The sequence below is a fragment of the Sinohyriopsis cumingii genome, chromosome 12 (genome assembly GCF_028554795.1).
Source record: "Sinohyriopsis cumingii isolate HCF-2022 chromosome 12, ASM2855479v2, whole genome shotgun sequence".
Lineage (NCBI taxonomy): Eukaryota > Metazoa > Mollusca > Bivalvia > Unionida > Unionidae > Sinohyriopsis > Sinohyriopsis cumingii.
The window spans coordinates 52,036,275-52,057,489 of NC_142972.1; the positions used below are offsets into that span (position 1 = coordinate 52,036,275).

General features: G+C 33.0%; 1 protein-coding gene across 1 annotated transcript in view; it reads right to left on the reverse strand.

Moving 5' to 3' along the window:
- Nucleotides 1–1,932: 1,932 nt before the first annotated feature.
- The window catches only part of LOC149786439 (receptor-type tyrosine-protein phosphatase H-like), a 121,056-nt gene continuing 101,773 nt past the window's right edge, over nt 1,933–21,215 (reverse strand). Inside the window, exons 21-23 of the mRNA XM_089976885.1 lie at nt 18,900–19,044; nt 8,104–8,179; nt 1,933–7,106 (exon numbers count right to left, since the gene is read on the reverse strand). Coding sequence (XP_089833011.1) covers nt 7,000–7,106; nt 8,104–8,179; nt 18,900–19,044 — 328 coding nt within the window. The 3' untranslated portion in view covers nt 1,933–6,999. The remainder of the gene's footprint in view (nt 7,107–8,103; nt 8,180–18,899; nt 19,045–21,215) is intronic.

Genomic DNA, 21,215 nt, shown 5'->3' on the forward strand with positions numbered 1-21,215 from the left:
GGCTGATTATTCGTTGGTAAATGATTAAAATCATGCATAATAATAAAGATAACATAGCAGAATATTCAGTAGAGCATGTCAAAATAATTATGGTTTTAACTGATGTTACATTGCTGTCATACACTCCAGAATGACTGCTGTACAAATAATGATGTGCTCCTCCTTGCCAGTCTGCTTCATAAAGTTAAACTCTGTCAGCTAGGAGTTCTACAAATAAATTTTCTGGGCATTACTTGCTTCCTTGATAGCTCCTTATATCTTGAATCACAGGAAATGTAGTTTGACAATTTGCCTTCAAAAATGATTACAACTTAACACTATTCTGATTACCAAAATAATCATGCTTTGTGTTTTATATATGCAGTAAAATCAGCCTTAAAAGAAGCTTTGCTGCTGTTCACAAAGCTGTGAAATTTTTTAACAGAGGTTTAAAGATTTTCATTTAAGGCAATGATGTGTAATAACTTTTATTACTCAATGCACATCTTGTTAATTTAAATAAAGTTTGGTTGTTCCACTTTGTGAAAATTATCTTTATGATACAAATTAGCACCTAAAATGTTCACCCCATATAGCAGTCTTAATTTTCTTAACACATCACCCTAGCCATTGTAGTCGATTGAGCAGTATGTGAAGTGGTTGTATTTTGTAATACATGATCTCTGTGGCCCTTGTATTACCTCTATGCCCCTAGGATAGCTTTATATGAGCTCTAAACTATTTTACTATTTCTTAATGATACGTGTCAAAGGAGGAGGTAGTTTTTGCAAGTTAACTAAAAGCCTGTGTTCAAAACATAGCCATGTCAGGGGATATTAAATAACAAAATCGTGTTTTTAGTGTTACTTCAAACTCAGTCAGGTGCTTATTACTGTCTGTCTTTCATGGCTACACTCATCATGGAATGCATGGGTAAATTAATAGCAATTATTTTAACAAGATTAAGATACAAATATAGAATAAGAGAACTAAGTAAACCTCCGTCAACCTAGAGTTTTGAAATGTGTTTTTACTGGGTGTTGCTTGCATGCTGATGATGTATTTCTTCCCAAATCACACTTTTAACAATGAATCATACTTCAACACTATTCCGACAACTGAAACAATCATGTTTTGCATTTTACATCTGGAGTAAACTCCGGCATCAAAGATATATTACTGCTGGTCACAACCTTTATTACAGTTGTCTTCAACATTCTCGTTCAATGCAGTGATGTGTAATAAAACTGGTTCTTCAGCATATACCTTTGATGTATCTCACTTCAGATTTAATTTGGTAGTTCTACTTTGTGTACTTTACCTCTGCAAATTAGCAAAACACTCTCCCACAGCAGGTTTGGACTGGATATATCATCCTAGCAGGTTTAGCTATTATCAGCCAATTAAGTAATCTCTGATAAATGGTTGTTTATCTCAGAATACCTTACCTTTTGACTGGTTCTATATCTGCTATATAACCCAGGGATAGATTTAACTGAGCTTTGAGCTAGTTGTTTTACTGTTCATATATACTGATTATATTAATAATTATATCATGGTGGTCAAGAAATTTTGTTTTTATGTTTGCTGTTGAAAATTATATGCAGCTAAGATTCCTGAAAATAGTGAAAATTCTAGTTTTTCGTGTGACATGGCATGTTATGGGAGGTATGCTGATATTTGTCACTACACTGAGGATATTACTTTATACTAAATGGCTTGCATTATATAAATATAACAAGCGTTCCACTGAACCTGATCTCTTATCTACATCTGTGTAGTTATATATCTCCAAGGTTCCATGTGACTTGTAAAAATCTTAATACAAACCTTCAAGGCAGGCATCACTGCCAACAGAAAGATGACAACTATGTATAAGAATGCTTTGATGGGCGAAACAAAAACATCTGCATCCAATATTATAACTTAATGAACAGAAAGATAATGCCAGTAAAAGCTTCATAATTTTATTGATTTGAAAATATTTATCTCAGAATCTATATAACAATTGTCACGATTGTCAGAAATCTGCTATGAATAGGTCATTCTCTGCAATGAAAATGCCAAATTACACTGCTGTATACAGATATATTGTATGTATTAAAGTGTCTGGATTGCACTATGTTACATTTTGACATCACAGATATACATACAAAATTTCTAATTTATGAATCATACCCAATTATGCAACAATATGGATCCTATAAAATTAGCTTATTTCAAATAAAAGTTATGAAATAACTGAATAATTGTTATCTTTAGTGAACCTCGGTGAACAAAAAAGTGAAATTTGACAGTTTCCATTTTATTTCTATGGTTAACAAATATGTATTATATTTATTACATTATAAAACGAATACTTTTTATTTCACTAAACTGCTGAATAGCATAGTGAAATGACTAAAACTGATCTGGATGTCTCACTTGTTAAGCATTGAATCAAAGTTGTTTTTATCTGTCCTTGCTGTCATAAAATCTTTTGACATGAATATTGCTCAAAATTTATTTCTATATTAAATTTTAAGAAAGTGTTAGTTGTTTTTAATTATGGAGTTGGAATGATGACCCAGATTTAAAACATGTACTCAATTATTCTCTTAATGTAGCGAATAGTTTATCAAATCAAACCAAGAAATCTGAGCTGAACAGCTATGTGAAATTTAGATGGGCTTTTGTAAGATAGGCCTTGATTTTAAAATAAATAAAAATTATTCTAATTCAAATCTCAAGGATAAAACATTGAGAAGCAACATCTTTAAGAGGTTAGAGAATCTTTAAGTCAAGCAAGGGCCATAACTCAGTCAAATATCATAAAAAGTCGGAAAACTGAATCCAACTTAGTCTTCTTAATATGGTAATGCTAGATCAATGAAATTCTCAAAAAGTTACAGGGCAGAAATAAAATAAGCAATGGCCAGATGGATCAAACACAGTAGAAGGACATATGGGTAACACTAGAACAAAAGCAAACACATTTAACTTTACCATGAAATTCAAGGTTCCTTTTTTGTTCTCCATGATGTGTGTGATATTATATGCATTCATGATATTTATCAACTATCAGTGGAACAACATAATACACATATAGCAGGTGGTAAGATCCGAGTACAGAAAAATGCATGGTACGCTAGAAGCATTCTATCAATTATTTGCATATAATACATGTAAATAATATGTGTTGCTAAGTTACAAAATTATAATTTTAAAGTAAATTTTAATTACTGTTGAGACCTTCTCATTGCTAACCTGTTTCATTTATACAAAGACCCAAACCACAAGCAACTGCAACTTTACATACATTTTTAAGGGCATTAGTAACAACATGCAAACTGTTCTTTGTTTTTGCAACTTTTTGCCTCTACCACTGTTTCTTAAATCCTGCTATCACAGTTTCATATTAATAGAATTAATGGAAATTTTATCCATTCTAATAAAGTTCCACCATTAAAAGGGATGAAAAAGTTCAGATTTTAAATATAATGTTTTGTATCTTTTTTCAATCTGTAAAACCTAGACATCTTCACATTTGCGAACAATATTTGGAGGTAAATGTACATAATGAAATAAGTATATCTATATAAAATACGTAAATTTATATAAAATATATACACCAAGCAAATCCATTTTTGCAGCATACACGAGTGTATACATTTTTGTAAGAAAAATAAATTATAAGACATAAATATTGTTCTCATAGCAATCATTGTGTATCTTAATAGATTAGCATTAACATTCAATCACATGACTTATTCAAATTATTCCTTTTTTTATTTAATTCACCATTAATGTGCCAAACTGATTTTTCTGTTTAGGTGATAAATAAATAAAAAAACAACAAGAAGCATCATGTCAAAAACTTATTATTGTTTTGTGCTACATTTCACTATTAAGTGCATTCAATGTGATTTAATTTGAAGAAAAAAATGTAAATTCTTGTTATCCAGATTGTACATATTCAAATTAATATTTAGGACTATTTTCATAAAGCATTTACTCCATGTATTACAAAACCAAACAATCGCAACAACATGCCATTTTAGATGAACCACAATATGTAACATCTAATTCAGATGAAATGGTTTTTGCTATATAGGTTACATTTTTGGGTACTGCCAAATTCCATTTCTGATATCGCAAACAATGCATCTTCCTGTATTAACCATTTCAATCTAGCCTTTAAAGCTGGCTATGTTTGCATAGTTTCATGGAACAAATATACAGATGAATGGCAGTAAATCTAGTAAACAGAACCACCTACCAAATTGTTGAGTTAGAAGAGGCCTCATGTGCTCTCCTGCATGGTACATAGATAGCTAATAGTCATAAGAGATTTGACAAGATAATAGCAAACACCAGTAAGGGAACCAGACTCATCAAGAAAACAAAAAGCTGTGAAGTAATACAGATTTTTTTCAAGTATATGTGATGGATGTTGAAGCCAGTTGGAACAATCTTTCATCTGTTGGACATTTTGAAAATAAATGTTATTTAAACAGAATAATGAACAACTTAATTAGAAAATGTGCATTATTAAAAATTATTATTGACGTGATTGTAAAATGAGGATTCAGTCAATAAACATCCCAGTACCTGAACGCTGCTCCCCACCATGGTTTTCTCGATGTCAAAACGATTTTTTAAAAAAAAATTGGAGGTCCCTAGGTAATTCATGCCTCGCTTATAGTGCGGTCTATGTTTGTGGACCCCATTGTGTGCCAGTTATCTAGGGAGAGGTGTACTTAACAAATTTGTGTTGTACTTTAAACCATGGACCAAAACCAAACCAAAGCATTTAATAGAATATTGTACAATCTTTTTAAGTAATATTTAAAATGTTGATAATTATTTTGTGCAGTGTGTAAACACTAATACAATTTAATAGCAAAATTGAATTTGGATGTAGAGTTTTGAAATTTTACAAAACATAAGAATATTATTTAAAGTGTAGTGTTGTATTCTGAATGAAGCAATCACTACTGCAAACATATTTGTACTACTATGAATTGTTATGTTGGTCTAAAGGTGTCATTTTTTATATCGAGGTTCACTATAAAGAGGGACTACTGGAATTTCTTTTGATTTGTTAATTATGTATAACATAGATGCTTTCAATCAGTGTAAATATTGGTCAACAAATCTGCAAATCTGGCACAAAAAAGACAATTTCTCTAGATCTTGCTGTAACATGAATGCTAATTCAAGACATGAATTCTTGTAAAATACAGATTAGTTCACCTACTGTTATATTAATTTATATCAAAAATGTCTTTGGATTTATAGATTTATTTCTCTCCTAAAGAAAAATTAAGATAATGAATTTTTGCAAAGCATGAAAAATTCTCTTAAACATATTTCCCTTTTTGGATAAAGATTTGCTAGTGTGGGCACAAATACTGCAATATAAGACTGACAATGTTGGTAAATGTACATGCATATGAATATATGTGTAAAACCATTTTATATTAAAGTAAAGCTTGATTAAACAAAATAAAATATATGCAAAGATATATTAAAAAATGTGAAAATTACCTTAGCAGACAGACTGAGACTTAAATCTCTTACACTATAAACAAAATAATAATAAATAACCTAAAGTATGAATTATAAAAGCAACTAATTTTGTATACTATTTATATATAAGTAAAAATATAATGTGCACAACAATATTTAGTTAGGAAAAACTGGATGCCATTTGGTGTATGATTTCATTTGCCAGGGTTTAAATTAAATTATATTATCTAAATTTCTTTTTATTATTATTCTGATGGCACAGGTTGACTGTTACAGACTTTGACACATATTTAATATATATGTTCCATAAAGTTATTTATGTGAAAGACATGTACAGTGTGACCCCACTGTAACACAGTAGTTGGGAGCCATAGAGCCCGACCATGTTATAGACCAAACCGTGTTATAAGCAACCAGGTCAGTTAGCTGAAGAAAATGATGCATGTACCCCAAACAATTTGCTGGAGAAGGTAGGTAATAAAAGTGGGCAACAAAATACATAATTCATCGGCACAGTTACCATCTTAAATCGATGCATATTAAACGAGAAATACACCAGTAGTGAAAACAGAGATATATATAAGTTTACTTTTTTTTTTAGAGAACCACTTATATTGACAGCATGTATAAAACTGGAAGTGAAAGAAATCTTCCCAAAATGGCACACCATATTGATCTTATTTTAAAATTTTAGCCATTTAAAGATGCAGCATTTATGCTATATTATGTATAAAACTTGTAGGCAGAAATTAAGAAAAATCACCGCAATAAAAATACGTTTTGTGGCAAAAGAAGAATTAGCATCTTCTATGTTTTTTTAACTGGTTAATCTACCAGTACAAACCTGAAGAACTGCTTGGCCCTTTATGTATTAACACAGCACAGTATTTGGCTCAATTTTCCTTTCATGTATTGGTGGACATCCATATGAAATAAATTTATTATAACAGGAATTGAAGATTGGCAACAGTGTTCATAATTAAGCAATTTCAGAAAAAGAACACATGCTAAATTAAGAATACAATTTTAAAATGTTTATTATTCAAAATAAATTTATTTGTAATTTTTTGAGTTTATATATGAAATCATTTGCATAGGTGACATGACAATAGAGCTGAATGATGTATATAAACATTAGTTTCACACAACTAATCAGGGCTGACAAGAGAAGGGGACAACCGGGGTTATATCCCTGGGGCTTGGGCCCAGGCTGAACAACACTTTTTAATTTTATAAAAAGAAAAATTTGTTTGGACAAGAACTTTGAGAGGCTTGGGTGTTTCTTACCCAAGGGTCCATGATTGCTATCTATGGCCCTGTAAGTAATTATAATCTGGTTCACCTATTTCACCATACATATTATTCAGGATAAAGTTGTGTGTGTTTGTGTAATCAGTTGCATAGGTGAGACTGCAAGGTATTATTATCACTGATTTTTGATACTTTCTTGTTGTGTGCAACTTTCTGTTGACTGGTTCACCTAACTTTCTATAATTTACTGATTCTTTCTCATTCTATGGACTGTTGTAGCTCTGTATTCTGAATGGAACCGAATGTCACATTCTGGTACAAATCAGGTGCATCAGTGTTCTGGTACACATTTTCATCCTCATTACCTAGTAAAATAAATACAACCTTGTTAAAACTAATTCATACACCCCAAGAAACATGTATGATACATATCTATATGAGTTACAAATAAAAGTGAGTCATTAATGTCAATTAATTCATCAGCTAAACTCGTACTCATTTGCTAAACAATTTTTTCTTAGGTTATTATTTACAATGAATCTTTTTCACCACACTATTAAGCATTGAAAATTTAACACACTTGTTAAGACAAGACTATGTTACATGAATGATTTTTGTATGTTATATAGGCAGAACTATTCTGTAGCTTATGCTGAAATAAAACCCTGTCCTGATCTCAAGAAGCTGTCAATATATAGAAACCAATGGATAAGAAGAACTAAAAGCTTAATAATCATGCTTCAAGACATGCAATATCACTGAAACTGGGCAAGTAGATAGAAATACAGTTAATCCGCATACTTTTATGATTACATTCCCATTACACACAATTATTAAAGATTTTGTTTTAAAAATTTAAAATTTTAGGATGAACAAAGTTTTTTTCTGAGTTTCATGACTCTGAGGCTAAGTACTGTATTGGCATTAATAAATGATAGTCCACATGTAGCATGTAATAGTGTTGGTTGATATTTGATTTTTCACAAGAATCACTGATTTCAGTGGCTGACAGTTACTAATGTCAGTTTTAGTCAAGTGAATTAAAAAAATTATCTAACAGCTGGAATAAATAACACTGAAAATAGAAGAGACTAAAACCTGTGCTAAATTTTAACTCTGAAGTAGATCTTGATATTTATTTAACTTTCTTTTCAACATGATTCTGAATTAGGGGTGGAGTAAATTGCTGAAAAAACTTGTACACAATCCTCAGAGAAACACCATTGCTAAATCTGGATTTAATCAGTCAAGTATCTTTTAAAAAGCATTTATATATCAAATGTTATTAGATATACAATGAGCTATGGTGTAAATAAAAGAATCAGAAATCAACATTTTTAAAAAGAATTAAGAATAACTTACTGAAACCTTGGTTCTCATATGTATTGAATTGATTCAGGTATTCCTTTATGCAGTCATGAATAAAGATGTACTGTTGCTGTAAAAAGATAAATATATATAGATTGATAAAAACTCCCATTAATTTGTCTTCTTTTAAAATTACTTAGCCAATAACATTACACATCTCCATTAATTTTTTAGACACTGATTTCCTCATATAAAATGTCCATATACAACTAGTCAATTTTACTAAGGTATAATGACTTTAGATGACTGCAATGGTCTGAAAATGTTCCAAAGTTATTTTATATTTTACAAAATGTTTCAAATATTTTATAAAGACCTAGATTCCTATTTTATAATTTATGTTGTGATGATATCATTGGCAGTCAGGCATGGGATGCTGAATATGGAAAATGGAACAAATTCATCTGATTAGAAACTATCCAACAGTCCTGAAACAACAAGAAACTTTCAAACCCTTTCCCTATTAGATAAGTTGAAATCTCAGAAATCTGTCTGTTTACAGGCTACATTAATTTTAAAGAAAATGGTTGGATTCAATTGCAGGTATTTTACAGGTCATTAAGAGAAACAAAATTTATTTTAAAAATGTGCAATATATAATTGAATTTGCATTATTATAACAGTCTTTGATTTCTATTTGACCTTCCAAGATGGAATAGTGCCTCCAACATGTCTGTAGATTATAACGCATTCAGTTTTGGTCAAGTAATGAGAAAGTATGTGTTTTCATGATGACAATAAAATGTAATAGAAAGAACTAAAAATTGAAATAGCTGTGGTACTATGACATTCATGTTAATTCTCATATTATTAGTAGATGGAACAAACTACTCTTTATTTAAATATGCTACTTAATTTCATTCCTAACAAAGCAAAGCACCATAACTGATAGATGGTGACAGTTCCAAAGCAATCCATCTATGTTTTTTCTCAAGGGCAATGTTTCTGTTACAATAAGCTAATGTAGATGTGTCTGCATACTTGTACATAATATATATATGATCTTTTATGTTTACAATACTTTTACTATATATTTATATTTTAACTTATATGCATGTAGTCTGAAAAAAAGAATTATCATAACTCATTCTGACAATGGATCAGCTGCAAGTGCTCAAAACATCATGCCATTAATATCAATAATGACATGACTTATATTGCAGCAAACGTTAATAACGGAGGTCATTTTGAATTTATAATTATTATGCAAAATTAAATGGTTTTACCTTGACAGACTCATATTCTTAAAAAATGAAGGAAAACATCCATGGTTAAAAATAATCAAATTTATTTTTATTTGCAGATGACTTGTTGTAGGATGATACTGACAATCCAGCTTGGTTTATCAAAGCTGTTTCAGACTTGTATTATAGACACATATTTATCCATAACAGTATTATTCAAATTGATATACAGTTATATGAGTAACTGTTGTTAATTCTGGAAATAACCTGGTCATAGAAAGTGATTGACATGTACATGTAGACAAAACTGAAAAGGTGGTCTTGAGCAGCTGCAACACAGAACCAGTAAGGCTTAATGTACACATATCAGTTATTCAAGATACTTTGCAGTACAGTTTCAACTGGCAGAATAAATGGTCATCATGTGATATATGGATATATTTTATCTCTGTAACTCCATATTTAGTAACAGTAGCTTGGTAACTCTTCTGTGCCACAACTGGTGCATACACTAGGGCCCAGTTCTATATTTGCTATATCTAAAACTGATAGTGAAGAAATGCAAAATATAAAGAGAATTTATATTGATTTACAAAGGTACAAATCATATCTTATAGTATTTATTTATTTATTGTGTGCAGTGCATGCTCAGCCATTTAATAGTGCCATCAAGGTGCAGAGCCTGCAGTCCACTGGGGAACTTTGTCAGTGGACAGTAAATCACAATGTGTGACAATGTTGTAGAGCTCCACAGCAAGAGGAAGAGTAAGTGGTATGGCCCCATCAGTTAAGGTTGACTGCAAAATGATTCTGTCCTGTCCGGAAGCATTCACTGTGGTCGACAGATGATGTGAAAGGTTGAAACCAACCAAGGGCAGACAGATGGCTCAGCTACAAGGGAGTGCTTAATACAACATCTGTTAAAGACCACTCGACACGCCATCCCAAAATAGCTGTCATATCCTCCTGCAATGAACCTAACCAGACTGGATGTCTCAAAGTCAGGCAGACTGCCGGATGTTAGGTGATGTCCATGCACAGTGGAGGTTTCTCGCTGGCATAGACCTTAGCTAACACTTTTGTGGTTGCTTCCTCATGTGATGCAGATGAGGAGGAGGCATTTGCTGAGTACATGGTAAAGGGGTAGATGTAGTGTTCCAGAGACTATGCACATTGTTGCGGTGAGCCGGACATCAATTAACTTGGTGTGGGATGATCTAGACAGGAGCACAATACTCATCAATATCTTATAGTATAGTTTTATCAGGCATCAAAAATATTTATAGAAAGAAAATCTCAGTGGCTGATACAGAGAAAATAAGATATATTTTCGCTTAAAAAATAAAAATTTATATCTTGGCAGTCTTGTTGTCCAATGGGAAAGAATCCATTCACAGCTGCAGATGAACCGAGTTAGATTCCCATCAAAGATTTTGTTTTATTTCATCAAAGGTTGTTGTTGTTGTTTTTGTAGGGTTTAATGCCATTTTGCAGCACACAATAGGCTATACATGGCAGCCAGTATTACTGGTGCAGGAAGAACCTGTGAAAACCTGGGAAAGAACCACCGACCCATGAGAAGTTACTGGCAATCTTTCTCACATACCCACATTGGCTGAATCTGAGACTCGAACCCACACAGTCATAGGTGAGATGGCAATGATCCATAATGGAGAGTGCTTTAGACCATTCAGCCACTCAGGGCCCCTCATTAAAGGTAAAGAGTAAAGATTAAAGATGGTAATATGAAATAATTTTTTCCAGCTTGATATAAAACAATCTTAATACAGGTAGGGATCACAGACTTATTTCAAATAATTACATATGTAACTAACTCTATTCAGAATCATTCATATGTAGCATCAATCAGCATTCAATCTGAAGATGTAATGGTAAATAGTGAGTAGGTTATGTGATTTCCAGGAAATAAGTGTTGACCCTTTTGCCAAAAGGATTCTTAGTACTAAAGACCAAAGGGATTTTTGGTGTGGGAAAAAGTAAAATGTATAGCATCACCAAAATCAGGTTTCTAACTGGTAATAAATTCGGTGTGTGAGTTTTGAGAAATATAGGAATTTTGAGGAAAAATATGGGGTAGGCAAAGATAAATGTGGGTAACTAGGTCAGCATCATAGAAACTAATGTCAGTTGGGTGTGAGAATGGGGAAAACATATCAATAACAAGTAAGTTTTTGGGTTTCAGGAAAGCTTTGACAAATCTGGGTAAACAGGTTGGCATCATGACATATCTAGATTAACCTTGTCCCTGTCCTCTGTTATGAATTTATCTGATTCACCCTGTTGTATGTACAAGTGCTAATGGCCAAAATGTATGGTAGTTCCGTCTTTAGTATACGTTATGTAAGTATCACACATATATCTACAGGAATATAATCATAACAGTTGGTGCTTGATGCCCTGCTGACCTTAATGAGGTGTTATTTCTTTAGGCTCTTTCAAACTGTAACAAGAAAAGAGTGAAGACAACAAACTTTGTAAAATTTAACAAATAATTTCCCATGAAAAAAGGAACTTACGGTTCTACAAATCAAATCCAAAAAATAATCCAAGAATTAAAAAATAGAAGTCTTAGTAATAAAACGTCCTAATGAAACTGAAACTGAGTTTTAATCCTGATGAAATCCAAAATGGAAGGTGATGACATATGCTGTGGTCAGCATCAACAGTTCTTTGTTGACACAGGGAAAATAATATTCCAGTTTTTAATTCTGAATAAATTTAAATAAATGTCCTTGTCCAAGATTATGTAGGAGCACTTATATTTTCAGAGAAAATAATCTTGAATTCAAATAATTAGAAGACAAATTTACATTTCAGTTCAAACTGGTCACAACAAAACACTTTTAAATGTCAATGGTTTAGAGTCCAACTAATTAATTCTTATCACAACATAAATTTTAAGTTTGATTAAAACGCAAAACAGATGCCTGGATATGGGTCAATCCTCTGGAAAAACCTAATTGATACATGTTATTTGACACATAGGCCAAATATAACCTTGACTGAAATCAATGTTCTACTCTGGGAATGAACAAAAATGTTTTAAAAAGTTGTTTACTAGAAACTATCACTGGTTCTGAATCAAGGTCAGAAACAAGAAACAGTGCTTCTATTATTAGATGTTTATAACTGAATTAAATTTCTGAACAATGTCAAATCCAGTAAACAAAATTACATTACAATAGCATGTAATGGAATATAAAAAATTAAAACCAACAAACAAACAATTAAATTAAATCAAATATAAATTGAATCAAATATACAGAACTGCAGATCTTATTTGAAGATTCAGCTTTGAGTTTCAGACTTGAAATCAAAGGCCAGTTTGAACGGGACGTATACTGCCATTAGGTTACTGTAAGAAAAGCATTGCCCTTGAGCAAAAACATAGACTGTTTTGGAATTGTCACCATCTATTAAGTATGCTGATTATTACACTCTCCTTGGGATTGAAAAGGCCACATTCAGTAACATTTTCTGTTTAGATATCATATAGAACAGATTAAGTGGTTAACTCCCCTTGTTCTCGCTAGGTGACCAATGGTATATGGTATGTAACCCATTTAAGACTGAGCATTTGTGGGCAAGGGTGGGGGAGATAGACAGTAATGTGATCAGGTCAATATTGTCTGAGAAAAAAATGCCCTTCACAAAAATGTATTATTAGGAAAACAGGTAAAAGGAGGAAGAAATGCTTAACAACAAAATCTACCACCAATACCAGACATGTTACCAAACACTTGGATAGTTCTGGAGACCAAAAAAAATGATGAGTCAGTGCACATGACCTAAAAAAGTGAAATTGTCTAATTGAGACTTATAATTTCATTATAATGAAAATTCAAATATGATTGTAGAAAAAAACAAATAACAGAAATATCCATTGAGGCATTTAATACACATACAAACCAAACACAGTTGGTAGATTTAAGCACTTTTGAATACAAGCACTGCACACATACATGCATGTGCCAACACTCACATAAGCTCAATTAGACATTACATATACTAGTAAGGAAAAAATTTGAATTTATGTCTTTCTTTGAATCCAGTGGAATATTTTCTCTTTTAGATGTCATGTTCATCCTTGCACATGTCAGGGACTGGATGATATTGTTGTTCAAACATTTCCCTGAAGATCTTGATAATTTTTCTAAGAATAGAAAATAATCTTCCTCCATCTGTATTGCTGTGGCTAGGAGTGTTAAATATGCTTAGTGCTGCTGCTTTTTTGTACACTCCCGAATGACTGATGTTGAAATGGTATTTGCAGTGTTTGCAAAAAATGAAATGCTCACCTTTGATGTTGCACTTTACAAAGTCAAACTCTAGGCTTGACTCGCTTGCAGATGGCTCACCCTTGATGTTGCACTTTACAGAGTCAAACTCTAGGCTTGACTCGCTTGCAGATGGCTCACCCTTTCCAGAATCACATGTTTTCTAGGTAATGATGTGAACTACCTTTTGTTCTTCAACATGCATCTCCATGATTTACATGATTTGAAATAAAATTGAGCTGCTCCACTTTAGCTGTTTAAATTAACCTAATGGACTCTTTCAAAGATGTCTTCAAAGGATTTAAAATGGCTTTGCCCTGGCTATTTTCAACCAAATGAGTACACTGTGAAACTGTGGTTGCTTATTTGTAACCACCTTTCTTTTTAGTCGCCTTTATAATGATCTATTATATAAACTGCCCCCCTTTCCATAGTTTTACATGGGTACTCAGCAGGAATATTTACTATTTATGCAAACTACTTTGGACATAATATCTCTCTCTTTTTCTGTCTATATATATAGTCTGGGGGTTTTGGGATACGTTTTGCATATCTGAGTGACACAATGTGTTATGTAAGATATGCATCACCCTATACAAACAGTATGATTGCCCTATTGAAATAATAAACTTCTTCAATCATGGTGTTAGCACAAGCAATGATTCTTTGTTGGTACATGTTCGAGAGCAATCCATTTGGGATCCTGTACCTGGCTACTAGTATAATGCCTTGCATTCAGAAAGTTCCCTAGCGAACCAAGGATGGTCACAAGCTGGATGAAAAGCAGGTCATTGACAGATGGCAGAAGGCTTAGGGAAGCAGAAACCTTTCTTCAAACGTTTGTGGCATAATGCTCCCTATAACTCCTGGCCATATAAAGGTTGTTGTTGCTGATAAGAATGAACAGAGAAATTTATTTTGTCACTGATCATTTCTTCTCTGGTAATATGCCACCTACCAGGACTACAGTGAGAGAGGGACTAATTGCAAAGAGAGCTGAACCAGTAACTATTGTCAGCCACTTTCTCTCAAACTTGACCTCTACAATTTGATTCATATATGTGAGAGGGAGGAACTAAAGGTGAGGATGCACAGGGTCACCACATGGTGGTCTTTTCGAAAAATTGATCACAGGATCGTGTTTCTGCTTATCAAGTCAATGCTATAAGAGGCTGTTAGAGTGTTCATCATTATATGGCAATCACCTCTAATGATGACCTTTGCAGAACAGCATATACTGATTCCTGAGCAATGTCACTTCTGGCCTTCTCAGCTAGGTGAAAGATCACCAGAGATGCCAGCTCAAGTTGAGAGGAAGTCTGACCAACAAAAACATGGTGTTAACCATGGACCTTTCTACCTTACAGCATTGTGGAGCACACATGTTGATGACAGTAAGAATTTCCTTGCCTAGGATAATTTTGTATATCTGAATGATAAACTTCAGAATGTGATTTGCTTCAATTTGGTGGCATGGTGCAGGACAAAGACTCACCAAGAAGAAGGCCTTCAAAAATATTAGGGTTTTATTTCAGAGATGACAGTAAAATTCTGTAATCTTTGATGGTTGTGGTATTTACTGATAGATGGACGTTAATCATAACTGTCAACACCCACTGAGGTCCTGACATTTTACGTAATATTGACTGCCAGTGGACTAATGTATTCTGACACACGCAAGGTTCAATGACCCTTAAAAATAAATTCTGTCCCTGTGAAATCATGATCAGAATGCTCTAAAAGTCCTCCTGTGCTGTGCTCTGCATCCAGGGGTATAGCATTCCATATGACAACAATGCTGCCGAATCGGAATCATCAACATGTGTGAGAAAAGGTTTTAGCTATTATTGCTGGCCAAGACATGTCCAGCATGGAGTGTGGTCCAGCTGAGGAATACTGGCCTGGTATGGTTGCTTGAGCTGGGATGCATGGCTCTAAATGAGATGCTGGTTCGCTGTATCATGGATAGGGTTATACTGGATGGTCTTCTAGTCAGGGTGGTCTGCTGGGTGTAGGATGCTGTCACTGTAGGAAATATTGAGCAATGTGCTGTTTGCCATTCTAAGATAACACTTTTATGACTGTCAAACCATATATTGATGGGCTGGATGGCTGGACTGGCTGGTAAGTAGCCAGGATAGCATATGGCAAATGATACATAACTTGTGGGCCAGTCTGTCCAGCAAAGTCAGAAGGTAATCCCGCACAACCAGTAATAGGGACTTGGCTCACTGGCTGCCAGTTTTGGTGAAAATGGTCCTAGTTACATTCATCAACATTCTAGACACTGCAGAATGCATATTATGTATGATTTTCATATAGCCTGAGCTGAATCACTAAATGAGATTTCAACTGTATCTGATATGATTGTCACCATATGACTGGTGCTAATTTTGGTACCTTTGTTGCGGTGAGGTGGCATCTTGATATACTTCATAAGGCTGGACAACAATTCTGAATTTGGATGAATGCCTAGTATTTCATGTTTAGAAAATCTTGAATGCACCCTTTTCTTATGGCCTTAAATTGCCTTTTAAAGGTACTGGTAATATTGCAAACACAACAGTATGTGAAGAAGAGACTTTCTGCAGGCCAGGCATGTCTCATGTTTGGCCTTGATGAAATTAACACAATGGTACTTCTTCCACCTGACTCATATCTCGATGATGGATGAGAACAGAAGAAAAAATAACAAGTGCATTTAAACAAATATACCAACTGTTCAAATAGGGAAATTCATATTAGTTTGACAACCAAAGAACTGGGTAAGAACTGAAATGTAATGGTAAAATGCTTGACTTACTATATCACTGAAAGTAATTGTTGAATTGTCAAATTTAAATATAACCTGCAATGGATCTTTTGGAGGCACCATCCACAGATGTAAGCAAATGTGTAAATTGTTTTCATTTGGGATACTGCATGGTGTCCACCTAGTGGGAACAGTGGAGGTTAACCCATAAGAGTTACATCCCTTCATGAATATGATATATGGAGAGAAAGACATTTTTCGCCTTTCAGGGAATGAGGTCTTTTTTGGAGATAGCAGAGAGCTATCCTTTAATACTAATGAGAACTGGTTAAATGTATTTAATGGAAAGTTACCACCATGCACTAGTACATGCATTAAAAAGAGAAAGTTTTTTTTTACAATACTGAGAAAAATCATGTAGTCTTGATATGGCAACTTTAACTCTCTCTCTGCACTCTTTTCTAATTCAAAGAATCCAGAAAAATTATTTAATCACTGAAGGTATTTTCCAAATAATATCATAAAGAACATTTATATTCCTTCTTGTAACAGAATGGGTTCCATTTTCATGCCTACACAATATAATAAATATATTAATGAACCTCCTGTATAAGTATATACTATTTTCTATTTAAGCAAATAACCACAATATTAAGTACTTACTATTTTCTATTTAAGCAAATGACCACAAGTACTTCCTATTTTCTGTTTAAACACATGCACCACAAGTACTTACTATTTTCTATTCAAACAAATGTACCACTTTCTTCTAATTTAAATTTAATAAAGTTCCAACCATTGACTTTTTATACCCAATAATGGAATTCAATAAAAAAATAACCATTTTTCTTTATTGTCCCATAATTCACACAAGATACCAAGGACAGCTGGCATATTAAGAATAAAACAAGGAATGACCTTGCATGTGCATTCTGCCAACTTTGATCTTTGAATTTTGACCTTTGCAGTTCAACTCAATACTCAGCAGAACAAGATACTGACATGAAATATACCTTAGTGATGTTGCTGATTTTGTCCTGAGTTTAAGATATTAACAAATGAGATATGTAAAATACACATACCAAAATGTGACAACAAGATACTTTATCTGTTGGAGTCTTAAGTAGAGATACCCTTTCCATTATGCTAAAGTGCATGGTGCATCTAACTATACTTTTGTTTTGTGTTGTTTTAAATGGTACATTTAACACAATAGGCTATACCATGATGCAACAATTGAATATAGTGTCTATCCCTAGGACACAGAGGCATTCAACATCAGTTGGTTTGTCTGGTATCGAACCTGTCACAATTGGAGTATGAGTCTGATGCTCTACTGACTGAACTAACGTGATTTCTGAACATGATAATAAATATATCTTAAAATTATAATAGTGATTCTGTTTAATATCTAGCCAACAACTGAAAGAATGAATGAAAACACTTCTGTTCATACATTCTGGAATTATGGTATATGCAATGATACATGCTATGCTTATTTTGGAAACATTGTCTCAGTTGCGTATTTTTTAAATTTATAAATGTGGCTATACTGTGATACATAACATGTAAAAATACACAACACAATCTGTATTGTGTCAAAACATGGAAAGCAATGATTGTATGTGCAGAAATATATATGAATATGATTTTGCAACACATCAACCTTTACGTTAATGCTGAGTAAGTTTAGATATAAACAAAATGCATTCAAAACAAGGCAGAGTGGGAAAAATCCTTCAAATAATAAATATGTTCTTTTAATTTATGCTCTGGTGGTTATTTTCATTTCAACAGAAACTGGGGTAGGAAATGCTTTCTTATTACTTTCAATAGCAACCAAACACATCTGTTTCCATGAGATTTTCATTTTGCCAGAGGTTGTTTCTGATATTCTGATAACCTGTTTTACCCATCTCTGTAGAAGGTTGTAAATCAGGCTTCATTTTAATGGAGCCACAATTTTTTGTCATACCTCATTTTTACTTCAAATCTCAAACTTGTCATATACTTTATGCAAAGGTTCATCCGTCGGTAGGCAGTTCAGACAAGTCGGCTTCAAATCAACACATTCCAGTTCCAAAACTGGTAATTTTCAGCTTTAAAATAATTGGGTGTCAAAGATTATGCTTTTTCATTGTACTTTTCAACATGAGTGGAATGTCTACCTTATTTGGTTTTGTTGCAGAACAACATGTTTCTATTTACCAGCAATACCATTAGCTTTGGTGCATCATAAATGATGTTGATGGTACAGAGCATGGAATCATGGTACTACCTCATGACATAGAAATATATCATGTGGGGATAAATGAGCTAAAGTGTCCAAGATATTCGGTGAAAAATATATTATGAGACATATTCCAGGGTTACACAGACTACCTCCATTTGTTGGATAATGGACTGACCTGATTCTACATTCCTGTATCCACTGAGGGTTATAATCATAAATTTCTTACAGCAAAAAGGAACATCAAGCTTCGTATCAAAAAATAATGGAAAAAAAATTATAGTTGATACAGAAAAATTAGGAGCAATGTGCCACATTAAACTAACCTCTGTCTGTACCATAGTGGTTCTGTTCTCTCTCATCTTCAGGACGAAATTGAAGATGTCCACAGTGGATTCATTCCCATGCTTATCAATGTGCTGCATCAGATAGTCAATAGTAATGTAGGTTCCTGTACGCCCAACTCCAGCACTGAAAGAAAGAATTAAATATTCTTTTGTTGTTGAATTATTTAATAAAAGATGTTCAGGAATAAAATTACCAGAATCATATGGGATGTATAATTTTATCCCAGTAATTATTCTCCAGTGAGACAATCATTGTTGTGGTGATGAAATCCAATTGCTTCACCTGGGCAAGTCATACAGTCCAATTACAAAGCCTTCTTGTATATCAATATCCTCAGAATATGTAAAAATAAATTCTCCAATTTTATGATAATAAGGTAACAATAACAAATTAAGCAGAAAAAAGTGTCATATATCTTGATGTCCATTTATCAACGTATTTGCTAACATCAAACCCATCCTCCCACCCACCCCCATATTTGACTGTCAAAGCCTTTAAGGCTGTAAACCGTTTGAATTATATACATCAAGAATTTGCTCCTATCTATACAAATGAAAAGTTCTAATATAATATGTTTGTCAAACAATTAAAGTGTGGGGACACCATACTTTAACTTTACCTTACCGAGGAACTTTAATGCTGACACCATTGTTGCTGCTCAGAAAGTGATGCTGATATCTTATCATGATAATGCATACAGTATCAGGTGTCTTCTTAATTGATGCTGATTTCTTATCATGCTAATGTATACAGTATCTGGTGTCCTCTTAATTGATGCTGATATCTTATCGTGCTAATGCATACAGTATCTGGGGTCCTCTTAATTGATGCTGATATCTTACCATGCTAATGCATACAGTATCTGGTGTCCTCTTAACTGATGCTGATATCTTATCATGCTAATGCATACAGTATCTGGTGTCCTCTTAATAGCCTTCCTCATATGCAAGTGTGTTACATCTAACAAATGGCCGATATATTAAACATAACATGCCTTAAATAACCTTAATATTCGTTTTTAAGAAAAATGTATATCGCTCATGGTTTATTATAGATACACACTGCACATACTATACATATGATATATATATATATATATATATATATATATATATATATATATATATATATATATATATATATATATATTCACTTCCTTGTGCATTATTCAGTTTTAATTTGTGGATTATGTTTACTTAAGAAATTCATCAATACAAGTAGGGGAGAAGGGAATGACACATTATTTAGACAGTCAGCAATTGTTTTTCAAGCTTATCTTCTAATAATACATCTGCAATGTTAATGACCTGCCATGAATATTAAGTAGTCACATGGTCAGTTGTGTCCAATGATCCATCATAGCTAGCATTAGAAGCTCTGTGACATTAAAAGCAGTCACTTGTATTTCTAGTCTTTTGAGTTTTCATTTATTTCTCTTATGTTTCAATTTATCTGTGGGGGTTTTCTGACCTCACCTGTGTTACTTTATCCCATTTGGGAAACTATTTTGTATAAGTAATTATGTTTTGCTGAATTCATTACCCTGGATATGTTTAATTAGACATTATCCACAGCTTGAACTTTTATAAATATTTTATCTGAGACAGAGTCTGTTTTGCATTCCTTTTTGTTTTTTTCCATGTAATTTCATGGTGTACATTGTGTTTTCTCAACTGATTTGAAACATAAACCAATAACACTGACTCATTCTGTTTCGGCCTGGCATACGATAATACTTTAACAGAGATTGGACATGAGAACTATGTAAAACAGAAAACTTTCTGCATAATTCAAACTCACATCAACAACAATAATAACAATAACAATTCCATAAATAAACAGTGAAGTTGATTCTTCCGACCAGACATATTGAAATTTAGTCCCATAATGTTCCACAATACAACATTAATGATGGTACCCTGTTAGTAGCTCAAATAACTCAAAAGCTGATGCAATTTACAGTCAGCAGTCTGCAGAACATTTATGCTTTCCATGATAGGAACAAGTTAACTCCCTAGATAAATCATCAAATCAAGGTACCTCTGCTATCAAGTAGTTACTGATATATATATATATATATATATATATATATATATATATATATATATATATATATATTGCAGATATAATTGTTATAATCTTAAGTCATTAGGATTATATAACTCTGCTGACAACAGTCCAGCTTTAGTAGGGAATGACAGAAACCTGCCACCCCAATCTCCATTATTCACTTAGAAATTTGTGGTTTCTTTACGGTGTTGCACAATCAAATACTTTCTTTAATGTGCTGGGTT